Source organism: Daktulosphaira vitifoliae, unplaced genomic scaffold, assembly GCF_025091365.1.
Source record: "Daktulosphaira vitifoliae isolate Bord-2020 unplaced genomic scaffold, ASM2509136v1 Scaffold_5, whole genome shotgun sequence".
Taxonomy (NCBI): Eukaryota; Metazoa; Arthropoda; class Insecta; order Hemiptera; family Phylloxeridae; genus Daktulosphaira; species Daktulosphaira vitifoliae.
In genome coordinates this window covers 25,387,925-25,403,261 of record NW_026099576.1, presented here as the reverse complement: position 1 = coordinate 25,403,261, position 15,337 = coordinate 25,387,925, and the positions used below count along the sequence as shown (strand labels likewise).

The following is a 15,337-nucleotide window of genomic DNA, read 5'->3' as shown; positions in this document are numbered from 1 at the left end:
TTTAATTAATATGATCGTAAAATATTGTAGTTTTTATTCAATTTTAAGTTTATATAATTTTAGAAAACTTCCATGAAATAAATACAAACAATTAACCTACGAAGGAGATAATCAATGTTTTCCATAAAATATTGTACGATTAAAGATGTTTAATTTAAAAAGTATGATTATTTGAATAATACATGCGTTTTTTTCGGTATAAACAAAATCTAAGTACTAAAATAAAATATTATGTTTTATTGATACAAATTTATAATTTACGTGTTATATAAATACATACATATATATATATAAACAATATACAGCGTGTTCAGTAAGTAAGGAAACAGGTCAATTGTTATAAACAATGATAACAATAGAAACCCGTTTCCTGACTTACTGAACACTCTGTATAATTAAATAACGTCTATATAACAATAAAGATCTAAAAAGATTTACAGATATTTATTTCACAATTGATGTACGACTTGAAAATAAAAGTAAAAAGTCAAAAAATTAAAATAATAAAATGTTTGCTGATTTATTGGAAAAAGAGGAAGTAAACCAAGTCCAAAAAATAGTAGTAATAATAAGATAATTTTATCGACCTATAAATTGAATTCCGGATTTTAATTATAAATAATGTAAATTGAATCCCAATATATCTGACATACCTGACATTAGGTATGAACGATAGATACGACAAATGGCAATGATGGAAAAACCACAATTTATTTATAAAATTATTCGTCGTAAAACCATGGAAATTAAGAGTTTGTAAAATGTCATTTAGTTGCTGATTTCCATAAAGTTAAGTGAAAAATATTTTTTTTACAGTGGGAACCGTAGTAACAAATAAAAGATATAAGGCAATTTTTCTTAAGCCTATCGAAAAATGTTGATATTTGTGCTTTTCTGAATTAGATAATAACTGTAAAATATTGTTTCGCTATAATAATCATAATCACGAAATGCCACACATAACGTACGAAAAATTAGTAAATACTTTACAACCCTCTAAATACCTATTTTTTTTTTTAAATAGATTATCAAATTTTCTTACACTCCTCTTTCCTTGGACCAACGATTTAACATTTTCATAAATAGCTTAAAATAATGTATTACAACAGTGCGTGGCTAAAGACTACAAGTTGATATGGATAATTTTTTTTATTGCACATTTTTATGGACATTTAAAAGACGCACCATAAACGAAGGAAAAATGTTGACTTTAAAATTAACATTTATAAAATACACAATTTAATGAAGCCGATATTTTCTCAAACAGCTAACTAACCTAATCGACTTATGGGTAAAAAAAAATGTTATTATTAATTTATGAAAACCATGGACGTAATTAAGATGAGGGGTATTGGTATCATATCTTCCAATAACATAAAATAGCTACTTAAAGACGAAATATTTACCAACTTAATGGGGAAGAAGTCCCTTACTCTCCTACTCATAAAATGGTAATAAAACTATACCTATTAATATATAAAACATTTTTTATCAGATGGAAATTCATACAGACCCTCAATTTTTATATTTTAGTTATGTGGCCATAATGCATACACTAGTGAAATACTTTTATTTATCAAATTTCGATGGTAGTGGCCGAACATAACCTGTGGACTGGCTTATGGTTAGTTGCATACGTTTTGAATAAAAGATGCTGTGTATAAAGAAAATATAGAGTATTTGAGAAGTAAATAATTGAGCCGTTAAATTGCAATAAAAATATCAATATATTTAAGAGGTAGCTGTAAATATCATTTTTACTTATTGAAACATAAATATATCTTTAGATTGTAAATATTTCAAATAAAGAAAATAAAAAAAAAAACCTATTCGAAATAGAACAATGTCGTTTACAACGTAAATAAAAAATTTGGTGCCCTCTTACTCCCAGCACCGTCCAATTCATGTAAATTTGTCGATTACAATAAACAGATAGAAATGGGGTGTAATTAATTGTTCCCCTCGCAAATCTGATAGCTCATTGCGAATCACGGCACGTTTACGCACTCGGTTACACCTTCACCATGTTATCATAAAAATATCATAACGAGTTAAACTTAACAAATAAAACGTCATTATAGTCCGTTTATAGTCAAAACAAAATAAGTAAAAATCATTTACTGTCATCGGCTGTTCAAATCGATTAAAATGTAATTTGATTATTTAAAATTGTTATTGTATATTGGAGCCATTCATCATAATCGAAACGTGCGCATATGTGAATTCTGTTCAATAATATTATTATTTTACATGGAAATACTGACCCGCATAATTTAAATACAAATAGGATATCATTTAACGACTTGATAAGTTAACTTGTAACCGGCGCTGTTGCTATAAAAATAAATTTATTAATGTCGATAAACATATATTTAGAAATCATGAACGACACGTGAAAATCATTAGCACGAATTATTTATAATTTCCGCAGTGTTTTATTGCCCTTGGACGGCGTTGCGAGATTTGGCATAAGTAAAAAAAAAAAGGCATCGCTGCGTGGTCGGGGTGCGGTGTTCTGCTCAGGTATGTCATGTGCAAGCTAAAGGTTGTGTTTTCAACAAAAGTGATATGTAATGTACGACACGCAGCGCGATAAACTGGATCGTATAATATACTCGGCCGATTGTGTGTCCACAGAAATGTGTCAATATAGTTAACAAAAAAACACAAATAAATAAAATCTCATCAATGAAAGAAGAGCTGATCGTCTGCAGTGAATGGTGTACGCCAATAATGCCGAGGTGCCTGTGTTACATTTAGGGCAAAACGATCCGGAACATATATACATTTTTTTTTAACGCCGTTCCATACACAACAGGTCCAGGTAAAGGATCGCTGGTTGGCAAATTTATTCATCGACGGAAATCTTTTGTGTAATAATAGGTAGTAGGTGTGAGCTGGTACAGTATATACACACAGAGTGTTCAGCGCATCAACTGATAACGTGTAAATAATGAATTATTTCTGCGCGAAGAAAAATTTCTCATTTTTTCAACGGGCTGTCCGACTAGGCGCCGAACAAATCGGGACTACGAAATGATTTTTTCCTATTACTTGGCCCTGTGTTTTATTTAATTTACATACATTTTTATGCCGTGAAATTTATGGGCGAGACTCGAGTACAGATTATTTATCTTGTTCCGCCAAACACAGATGTAGTAGTTGTTCAGAAATAAATTCAACGATTAATAACTCCGCGCGGTTACATGCGATTTAACAGCGAGCGAACACGCACACCTGGGCCAATAAGTAGTTAAAAAAGTGTTCACGGCAAGTTCTACTTGGCGCTACAGTTTAGTCGAAAAAAAGTGATTACGTTCTCACGGGGAGCCCGTAAGATAGTAATCTCCATATTTATGACAAAAAATTAATTTCGTTTGTGCATTTGATTTTGAAAAGTAATTGTTGGCACATTTACAGTAAACATCGATCGCTATAGCACGTTGCATACATCACGTGTAAAAAAAAATTGTATTTTTGCACATATTAATCACGAAGAAAAACAAAAAAAAACGTCTCGGCTGCATAATTTTCGTATTTTTATACCGTGGGAAAATCATCGTATTAAACGTTTCATTATTACAGTTACATAATTCGAGGAGAGAATAATTAGTATCATGTTTTCGACTGAGAATAAAGATTTGTAAACTTAAAAATGATATCTCTTTGCGGTGTTAATTTGATTAGATATTATATCTGAGGGTAGACAAAAATATATTGCTGTTTCATAATTGGACACTTGTGACATCAATGATATTTCATTTCCACCACCTACAAAGCTCAAGTGGAGGGACAGCGTTGTTTTTTGGTGTTTAGGTACTAGAGTTTCATTTCATTGTTCTGGGTTAAAATTAGGATTTACCGTCCTCTCTATTGATTTTAAGAGCTAACATTAAACCATGATTAGCTAAATAATAATTTTTGTACTTTCTTATAAAATCGTTAAATAAATCCAATTTTAGAAAAATTGTTTAGATTATCTAATATTTCATGCTTATCACGAAGTTTTATATCGAGCCCGCATAATTATTTTTTACTCGTTAGTATCTCAAACAAACATTAACACACAAAGGGAATAATCACTTTTTGTTCAAACGTCTGACAATTATAATAGTTTTTAAGCTCCTAATATTCTGTATGAATGTAAATCGAAATTTTTTTAAAAATAAATGTGACATTAGTTATACAGATTTAAAGAGTTATTTAATAGTTAATTATATTCTGTTTTATTCGTTTTAATTTACATTTTGTGTCCTAACCTAAGAATTTAAATGGCAATCCGCTACTTTTTTTTTAGAACTCTACACTGTATGAATTGAAAATTCGGCCTTGAAAAATATTTTATTTTTGTCCAATAGTGGTCACTCATTGTACACGAAATTAAAAGCAGCTTTTCTTAGCAAAAAGTATATGCACTTCCGTGCAGTGAATGGTTAAATCTTCGAATAGGTAATTTTATTTAATATGAAAATACTTAAACAATTTTAACATCGAGCAAGTTGAGATTTTACTGTGTTAAAGCATCAAATTTAAGGTTGGTGGCAATTTTTGCTACAGTAAAGACTAATCATTGTGTGGTTTCGTAGACACAAAAATCATAAAAACTACTTGATTGTCGTTGCTTGGTTTATCTTAATGGCCGTATATGAACACAAAACGATCGATCAATATTGTTAAATTGATGTTGTGCCGTATCAATAGATTTACTAAATACCAATATAAACATGATTTACGATTACACCTTTTTATATTTAAGAAATAGAGTGAGTTGTTGTTAAAACCGTGTGTGTTATCAAATTAAATATACAGTTTATACTCGAGGTTCAATCAACTTGAGTCAACCTATTAGAACTTAACTATTAGTCTTTATCATTTGTGTTCGTCCAATATTTACTATATTCTATTTATTAGATTAACTTTATAATAATGAAATAGAAAAATTATGAATACATTTTTTTCATAACAATTAGCCATCATGACAAAAAAACCAAAAGATTCCATCTAATAATGGGTGAACTGCATTTTTAAGTTTTCAGTAAAGAGTGTTTAACAACCGTTAATTAATTGAAATAAATTATTTTATTAAATTGTTTAATAGCATAACAAGAAAAGAGTTTTTATTAAAAATATAGGCTTTGTCACTAAGTTATTTAAGAAAATAAAAATGTAAATATATTGGCGATATTTATTTTTAAATTACTAACCTTAAACAATGGGTTATACCTATCATTCCTTAATTTAATATAATATGTATTAACATCGAATAAAATTAATTTTGCAAAGAAATAAATATAATAAGTTAAATAAAATTCAGTTGAAATGATTTTTATTTCATAACTTTAAAATATTTAATATCTAAACACAATCTTATCTTTTTTTCTATAGCATTCAGATAAAATATTTAAATTTATTTTACTAAGATAATAATTTTGGTAAATTTTAATTAAAGAACATCAAATAAATAATTAGTAGATTTTCAAGAAACTTGAATTATTCTCTTAAAACTTAACTATATTTTGTTTTGTATAGAATAGTTAATAAGCATGCATATTTATTTGGTAAGTTTCTAATATCTTATAGCAATATTAATCCACTTTAAATAATGTATTGTTTACATTTTTTGTATAATAACATGTTTGTATACATGTTAATTATAATCTGTAAAATGTATTACATTTATTTTTTTGAAATATTTTCAATGTTATATTAATCAATTCTGTTGTTTCACTTTTAATATGATAAAATATTATTCCAGGTTTGCAATTGTAAGTCATATTCAGTTAGTTGTACTTGAAAAAAATGAAATTTCTTAGAATTAATTATAATTACTAATTTTAATCTCTCTATAGTGAACTATTTAAAAATAATTATAACTAGAATCAAATATTCTTTTTTACTTTTATTAGAAGGATAATGGTAACACAATAATGATAATTTTGATTTATGGATATGAATTGTTCTTTAAATTGTTTAGGGTCTTAAATATATATTAATCATAATACATGATAAAAATAAAATAGTTCATTTGTATTTAAAAATTTATATATAAATATTGACAATTGTACTCAAAGAAATAGATTTAATTAAAAATTAGAATAATAGTAGTGGAAATAATTATGAAGTTATAAGGCATAATAATAATGTATTTTTTAATATATTATCATTTTAACTCTTCTTTTTTATCATTTTCTTTCAGTATTTTAGTTTTTTTAATTAAACATGGAGGTCTCAATGTTATGAACTCTTTTTTTTTAGTTATTAAGTCCCCATGGTTACTTAACTTAAATGATTTTAACCTCCAAAACATATTAGTATAAATTTATTAATTTTTTATAGTATAATATAAACTAAATGATTTTTTTTTTCAAATCAATCAAATATAAAAATAATGAAATAAATATAAAATTAAAATCAGTAAACTGTATTTGTAGCACCATCTCAGTATTCTGTTTGACCGTTTTTCAGTCGTCGGCACAATGATCACCTGCCCATCCCTAAAAACATATATGTATACTTGTATTATATACAGGTGGTTATATTAACACCATTTTGAAAAGAAATAATCATATATTTTACAGTTACAATATTTGTTTGATTGTATTATTATCACATTAAAGTTTATTTTAACTTGTCAGTTACAAAACATATCAATTATTCAATTTCTTTGCAAATAGTGAAATAAATACTAATGCAATTAGTAGGTTCCCTTAAATATTCATGTTTTTCAATAATATGATTGATTTCTGTTATTATACTATAAAATTATCATAGTATTAATTGCTATTTTTTATTTGAATAAAAATTGGTAAACGTGTTACATTCGTATTTTCTAATAACATAATATTACAACTAGCAATTAATTGATAATTGGTAATTGGTTAATCAACCACAAATAATAGTTTTGGATTATATTCGGCAGTGCTGTTTTACTTTCTTATAAATTGTAATTAAATTTAGGCACTTAAAATTATACGGCAATTTTATAGTCAACAATTATTAATGTCATAATTTTTTAAAAGGCTTTCGCTGGTTATTTTTGTTTAAGGGTTGGGGTTTAGTTAGGTTACAGACTGTTGTCATTTTTACAAGTCAAACAATTTTCATTAATATTTTTAATAATACAAAAAGTTAATACATAAAATAAAATAATTCACCAGTATTTAAAAAAAATCGTATATACGTTTCATTTATTTAATAAATTAAAAAGGTAATACCTTTACTAAAAGTAGTCAGTTGGTTTGACATTTAAGTGTCTTTATTTAATAATATTTTATACATTATAGAATAATGCCGTTATCGTTTCAAACGTTTAATATAAATCGCAATTGGATATTAATATGTCTATTAACAGTCTATTTAATTTTCCAAATAACTTTTCATAAGAATACAATAAATAAATTACAATGATGACGATAAATGATGTACTATGTAGTAATTATTACAAAAAATGTATTTCCATACTCGCGTTCAATACTCGGTAAAAATAAACATTGTTTTAACTGGGACAGAGTAAATCCAGGGCGCCCCTTAGCTACAAGGGGTGACAGGGTAAGTCCTCGCTAATTTTGTAAGAAAATAGTTTAAAAAAATGGTTATTTTGGAACAGGTTAAAAGAATGTTTGGTTAATTTCTTTTGACGAAGTAGCCTTATTTCCGAGTATTCCGACAAACATATCAATTGGTTTTCTTGAAGACTGACTAAAGCAATTATAATGGTAACATTGTTTCCGAAATACATATCCGATATTTGTCAGTAATTTTTTTTAAAGCTTTTTGAGTTTAGTTTAGTTTCATTTGGTTTTTTAAATTAATATTTTTAATACAATTTTATTTTTAAATAATAAGTCACAAGTGATCAATTTTTATTATTCGATATTCAGTCTGTCCTCTGAACGTACCTATCTCCCGTGTCCAACAGTCAGTCCGGTCTACGATCAGTTGAACGTTGTCTCCCAAATCGCCGGTGTGTATACGAGTTGCGCTATAGCAGCGCACTCGAAGAAGAATATGTACGGCAGCAGGAGAATAGATACTAACAGAGGACTAGTGGGAGACTATTTACAATATTTTGTATAACACATTAGAGAAACCCTTCTGAAATTGAACGTCCAGCCCGTTTTAGGTATCTAAATGTTTATCATTTCGACTATGGACTTCCACCAACCATGGCGCCCGTTTATGATATCGCATTACGTAGTTAATGCTACCAACGTTTAAAAAAATAAATACTATACTCCGATGTATCGAAGAGTGTGTATTAAAGGGTTTTAGACGATTTGAATTACTATCATTCGTGCCTCCCGCTGGGGACTTGGATGGTTTTCATGTGTTTTCGAGCGGTTCGAGGGAGTTGGCATTATTTTGTTCACCCACCAAGTATAAGTGCATTTTATTTTCGTCGTTTAAGTTTATTACGTTCGATTTTTACGTAAAAGGTTCCGAAATTGTTTTTAGCAATAAAAGACCGCGTTGGCTTAATCTAATAACAGCAAAAACGTTTGATAATATTTAATTCAACTTATTGTTACCAATTAAACGTTACTAGGCGACTATACAGATTGTTCGTCGATCAGTGAGCACATGTTTCATTATATTGACTGTGTGTATTTATAAATGAATCGTTAAATTTTATAAAATTTCAATACTGTGTTAAAAATACTTGTGTTCAACTGAAATATTACAAAAATAACCGATGTATAAGAACGAACATAATTAAATTAATCGCTGTCGTTGGCTTTTCACGCATAAATTAATACGTTAATAATCCGATTAAAGTTGAAATATTACCGACGATTTTTCAAAGAGATCCACCGTTGAATATGTTGTCAATGTGTGTGTTTTAGGAGTCAATTAATTGTGAGATCGAATTAGGTTATCATCCGTGATAATTACATTAATCAATAATGCCATAAGAGATAAGAATTTTACGACCATGTTCAGTTTATTTAGTTGAGTAAAATTACAAATTTTGTCGACGAAATCCAAAGTCTTTTATAATATGCGCACATTATAGGGAAGATTATTTACAACTAAAATATAATAACAATTGAAATGGCTAATTTCAATATATATTGAAAGTTATATATAAGAAAGTATTGAATTGCAAAAATAGAAATAATTATTAATTAAGTTAAATATACATTTTTTTATTAAAATAGTTATTTCAATTATTATTCAAAACAACCCCTTTGAAAAATAACATTAATATTGATGTTCAATAGTTAAGAAATTATTTAATGCGCATTTTAACTTTTAAATGGTACCTAAATCGATAGTATGTGGGGAAAGACGTTGGTGGAAGATACACCTATTTATGTATGTTGTTCTTTGACAAAAAGTTAACGTTAAAATGTAACACCATTTTGATTATCAAAAACAACCAAACGGAATAATTTTTTTCCTTAAAGTCTATTCGGGTTAGGAAATGACCCGCTTCTTCTGTTGTATGAAAAAACAGCTGTAACGTGTCTGTGTTGGTGCGGTATAAGTTTCCGGTATAACTTTGATTGTGCAGGTTGACACGTAAAGTGTGTCAAAATATTATAATTAATATAATTTTCTGCAATGGTGTGTTATACTTGTAGAGTTTACGCTTCACGAAGACAGTTGTCATAAAGGCAATTTTATTATGGCAAAAAGTGCCGGCCGCCGCTGCGTCACTGTCGTTGTGATTATCGCTGCTGGAGAACGTTACACGGTTTTCAAATTATCTCGTTACGATTTTCTTCTTTCAATCATAAAGTTGCATGTTACAATAGGTCATGTATTGCATTGAACAATCGAAATAACGAACGGTATCGACATGCAATAAAATACGTCCGAAACATTTTTTATTCCGATAATAGGTAAGATATGAGTTTGCGGTCCAACAGTACGACTCTTCGGTACTGACCGTTTTTCGTGCGAACTGTAATAAAATCGACACCGAAAATCATCTTGTAAATGTTTGTAATCATAGAGATCCTGGTGGACTATGAGGGTGTGTACACATTTATCTTTCAAAATTTAATCTTTTCAAAGTTGGCCTAGTTGCACCACCACGCGAGGGTCTATTTGAAGTGTTATTAAATGAGGGTACATAAAAAAATGTGCAATCAAGAGATATAAAAAAAAAAAAATTCTGTTTTATTGATGGACCGAAGAATTCCAATACGTAAAATGTTGTATGTTTACTGCAGACATCTAATGGGAACTTTTTTTGGAATCATATGATATGATTGGAACAAGTGAAACAGGAGAGGAATTAATGAAAATAGTATTGTATTAGCCAAGCAAAAACATAACACGGATATATACACAGTTTTAAGTGACAATGTAATAAACATGGGTAAAATGTCAGGTTGGTGCCATTAAACTTGTAATTCTTACACGGATAATGTGCTATCTTGAGATTTTGTTAACTGTAGTTTAATTGGTCAAGTTAAACTAGATGGACTAGATAAGGAAAAAGAAGTATTGTTAAACATTAGCCATTAAATACAATTACTAGAAGACACGCGTTGGTATACTTACCGTGATTATTTTATAAATATTTCAGAAAACTTAATAGCTATGAAAACAATTCTAATGAATGAAACATTTTTTATTGATGATATTATCAAACGTTTATTAATAAACAGTTTCGTAAAAAATGTTCCAAATTCAATAAAAAATGATTTGACACGGTTTTTGTCAATTAATTCACTTTTGCCAGTCTTCTACTGCAGATATAGCGGATGCAGTTGAATATTGGTCGAATATAAAACTTCCAGGAGGATTTGAAAGTTTCCAGAAGAAAACATTCCTCGCAAATATCACATAGTATTTAATAACAGCAAATTTTCTCTATCAAGTATAATGGTAAATCATTAAAAAAAAATATTGATGTTCTTTACATAGATATAGTTAATGAGTTTTGTTTATTATTTTTGAGTGATGATTGTTTTAACAGCTATTAATTTTTAATATATTGTTTGAAATACACAGTGTTAGGCATGCCTAATACTTAGAAAAAAAATTAAAGCTAATGTATTATAATAATCTTTTTTCCGAGTAAGAATTAATTATTAAGACTATAATTTTGTTGTTGATATTTTTTTAAAAATTTTTTTCTTACTATAGTTTTTAATTTTGTTTTAAAAGGAACATGAAGTAGCCTTCTTATATTTTTTTAGAACTGAACAGTGAATGTTTTTATTATAATTTAATTTTAAATTTAATGAGTGTTTCTATTTATATGTTATATTTAGTTATAAATTATAGTTTAAGATCAAAGATTTAAATTTAAAAATGAATATTATTTTTCTCTTTAGTTTTAAAAATTTTAAATTTAAACTTAAATAAATTTCGAAGGTTTCGCGTACAAATGCTGTGTGTTCATTTCTTTTTATAAAGTATTGCAGCTAAATAAACTTGGCATTATTTATACTAATAGTAAAAATATATTGAATAAAGTAAAAACTAATATAAAAAGAACGCATTATGTTGAAAATTTTTTGGAATATTTAGTTATAATTTTGATGTTATTTATATTTTACAATTAAACTAGGATTTTGAGTTGATAAAAATGGTTTCGTCAAAATTATTTATTATTTTATTATTTATTAAATTTTCCTTGGCTATTGAAGTTTTAGAATTAAGTTGCACTTTTTCCAGATATATGTTAAACTATTTCGAACATAATGAACGCTATCTACTGCAATTAATAAATAACAAAGAAAATATTAATGAACATAATTTAAAGATGTATGGTGAAGCAATTCAGTCTCACAATGAAATTGTTTTAGCGATGATAAAAGCATTAAAAAATATGGATAAAAACTTAAAATTGAAAGATTTGTTTGCTATAAATTTGTATTTAAATAACATATCTGGATCTGTTGAATTTATCGCTAAAAATGAAAATGGTAAGTTTGACGGGAAACATTATTTAGAAAGGAAATTAGATGCTTTTATTATGTTTCATAAGATTATGAAAAATTATTTGAGAAATTCATTGGTAGCATGTGTCAATGTAGCATATGACACAGCGTTTGTTTCATGTCCCAACTTCAATAAATCAGACACTTATGACATAGAAACCCTTCAGTATACCACGAAGCTTCTTAAATACAGGTTATTAAATAGTACTGACGTAAAAGATAATCTATCGTTACTAAAAGAACAAGGTAAACTAATCGACAGTGAAGTGGTAAAATTACTAAGATTAGCGACACTAAAAAAGAAACATTTTATATACCACCCAAGATATATGTTGTTTTATGAATTAATGTCGCATCAACAAGAACATTTGGAACGTGATGTCATGATTGGAACTCAAATGAGACAACACTATAAAAATAATAACAATAAGCCAACACAATATTTAGATTTCATTAGATATGCCAAACTTCATTTGAAATGCCCTAATAATAGCTTATTAACGATTTCAGATATATTTCGGTATATGAAGTATAATTTCAGACCGATCGACGTAGAAGGTTTTCAAGAACTTGTAATCGCATCAACATTCCGTCCACTGGCAATACTTACACATTACTATGTTGCTTTTCTTAAAAAAGTTACTGCTATATTTAGATATTTTCATGGGCCCATTGATAAACTTACATTCTTTAATACGTTGGTTACTATGGGACCAGAAATATTAACTCATTACCATAATTTTTTGATATTAGAGTTATATCCTCAAGCAGCAAAAACGAACTTAGCAACTATACTTGAACAAATGAAATATATTCTGGAGGAATTTCAAAATTGTGTATTTTCTCATGAATTTTTTAATATATCCTATAAAATTATGGCATTTATACAAAGATTTATGGATGTTAACAGATTTAGTTATATTTTGGGTACGATTAGTATTACAGCACAATCTGCAGATACTATTAACATAACAGTAGATAATGTTGACTCAATAATGGAACAGTTAGTTAATATTTATGAACAAGTTACTATGTTTTCGAGTGCTTTACCAATATACGAAGACTTATTTAAAAATGTTTTAAATTCAAGAAACTTTTTTGACTTAACATTTGCCAAGTATACAAGAGTTTTATTTGAGATTGGAGACTTGAAAAGTATGTACATTTTAATTGTATAAAATGTAGCTAATTAATTTAGTAATTGAGTTTATTTATTTTCCAGTTATAGTTAAAATTTTTAATAAGTTGTTTGGCAGTGTTTTGTAATCTAAGCATTAATTACATTTGTAAAACATTTTCTTAACTTTAAATGAAATATTTGTTTATTTACTTACTAAAGTATTTTATATTTTTTAGACAAATTATGCTGTGAAGATATATACTCCGAAATGGAAGAAAGTAATGATTCTGTTGTACAAAAAGGCAATATTGATAAAATTAGTGTTGAGTCAGATAAAAATACCAATTATATTGTAAAAGATTTAACTGAAAACCATGATAAAAATAATAATTTTTGTTATATAACAGATTATGTATTACCTTATTGAATTTTAATGTAATATTTATGTGAAATATTTTTTACACATTTAACATCACTATCATTTAAAATAATTTATTAAATTAAATCACCAATAATGTAATATTACCAGGTAAATAACTTGTTAAATTTAATAGTAATACAAATAAGTACGTTTTATTTGATCTTAATTTTAACTTAAATTTTCTGTACCTTAAATCTAGACGGGCCAATTTACAATAATAAAAGTAAAATTCTATTTTCAAATAACTGTTGTAGAAAAACTACATATGTTGGTAATATCAATCGAGTTTCGTTTTAAAAAAAGAACTCTCATTCTACCGAAATAAAGTTAAATCATGTAGCTAGCATACTCATGAATTCTATAGTAGTTATTTGGAAATACAAATTTTTATTCTCTTATTTTTAGGCCCTTGTAGACCCAAGGTACAGATTTAGAGTACACAATTGCAACAAAATTGAAAAAGCAAGATTGCAGACAATTCTAAGTAAATTAAATAAGACAAATATATCAAATATTTCAAAAGTAGCAATGTAAAGTAATAATTATATGGAAATACATTCAAGATATGTATTGTTTTTCAATTTACTGACACACTAGATCGAATTATAAGAAAACTTGATGTTAACATTTCATGCGAGTAGTTCCCTAAAATGAATTATGGGTGACCAACAGATTATATTGATTTTGTACGATTTGATAGTCTTACTATAGACTATAATGATAATTTTAATTATTAATAATTTTAAAGTGGGAGGAATATAATTTAGACCCTTAAATTTTTTTTATGAATTGCGTTTAAGTTCTAGACATTGGAAAAATTTTATCTTTTCAGTTGATATTATTAGTTAGTCTATTATTTATTATAATATATCTATACTTGAACTAAGCAATAATTTTAAGTGCAGTTGAACATTGTTTGTGCAGCTGGCAAACTTTTTCTATAATATTATAATAAATATTCATATATGATTATGAATATATAATATCTATCTAAAAGTACAATGTTTAGTAAATCATGAATTTCAGAGGAAGGGCTGTGTTCCATTAGCCCCCATGGTTAAGTGTTGAAATAAATAATTCTTAGATTTTTTTTCTAAATTATCAAATCAGTTGAACACCTCACAGTATGGGGTAATAAAGCCCATTTTTATTTTTAGTTTTATCCTTAAATGTTATTGGAGTTTCATATTTTTGAAAGTGTAATAAATTTAATGATAATTTAATACATATACAAATAATATTTTGTATTTTCATTGTTAAAGTATTATTATAAATTAATGTGTATGAACAGTAAAATAGGTAAAATTTTTAAATAACTCTTAGGTTTATTGGTTATCTTAATTAATTAATTGTTAACTAATTTATAAAATATCTAATGGATAATTATTGCTGAGTTAATTAACTTGATAATTTAAAGCAGGGAGTTGTGGAAGCGAAGCCTTCACGTTAGCTAGTTTAAAATTTGAATCGTGTAACTAAAAAAATCTTTACATTATACCCTGACTTGAACTTATTAAAAAAAAATTGTTTTAAAATAATTTTAAATCGTATTTCTTTTGGAAATGATCATACATATTAAAAAATAAATAAATTAACTGATCTTAACTAAATTCCGTTTGGGATTCTTATTGTTTTTGATAGAAATAACGTTGAAGGTAAAGATGGTTCAATAAATAAGCCATATACTCATTTTAGGTATACAATAAATTATTATTACTTTATCGATTCAAAAAACTTTTAAATATGTAATTATCTGTGAGAATATATTTATTAAATGTTATTGTTATATAATATTCATCATTTTGTTATACAAATTTATCATAATAATGAAATGTAGATGTTTTAGTTAACGATTTATAATTAATTATAAATTTCATTTTAATATGAATATTAATA

General features: G+C 26.8%; 1 protein-coding gene across 1 annotated transcript; it reads left to right on the top strand.

The window, feature by feature from the left end:
• The first annotated feature begins 11,468 nt into the window (after positions 1-11,468).
• Positions 11,469-13,596, top strand: LOC126907185 (uncharacterized). Its single transcript, XM_050688293.1, has 2 exons — positions 11,469-13,055; positions 13,257-13,596. The coding sequence occupies exons 1-2, from the start codon at positions 11,546-11,548 to the stop codon at positions 13,445-13,447; spliced, it is 1,701 nt and encodes a 566-aa protein (XP_050544250.1). The 5' UTR covers positions 11,469-11,545; the 3' UTR covers positions 13,448-13,596.
• The last annotated feature ends 1,741 nt before the right edge of the window (positions 13,597-15,337 follow it).

Coding starts and splice junctions, on each gene's coding strand:
- LOC126907185 (XM_050688293.1), top strand. CDS start 11,546: ATGGTTTCGTCAAAATTATTTATTATTTTATTATTTATTAAATTTTCC. Junction 13,056..13,256: donor TGAGATTGGAGACTTGAAAA/GTATGTACATTT, acceptor TATATTTTTTAG/ACAAATTATGCTGTGAAGAT.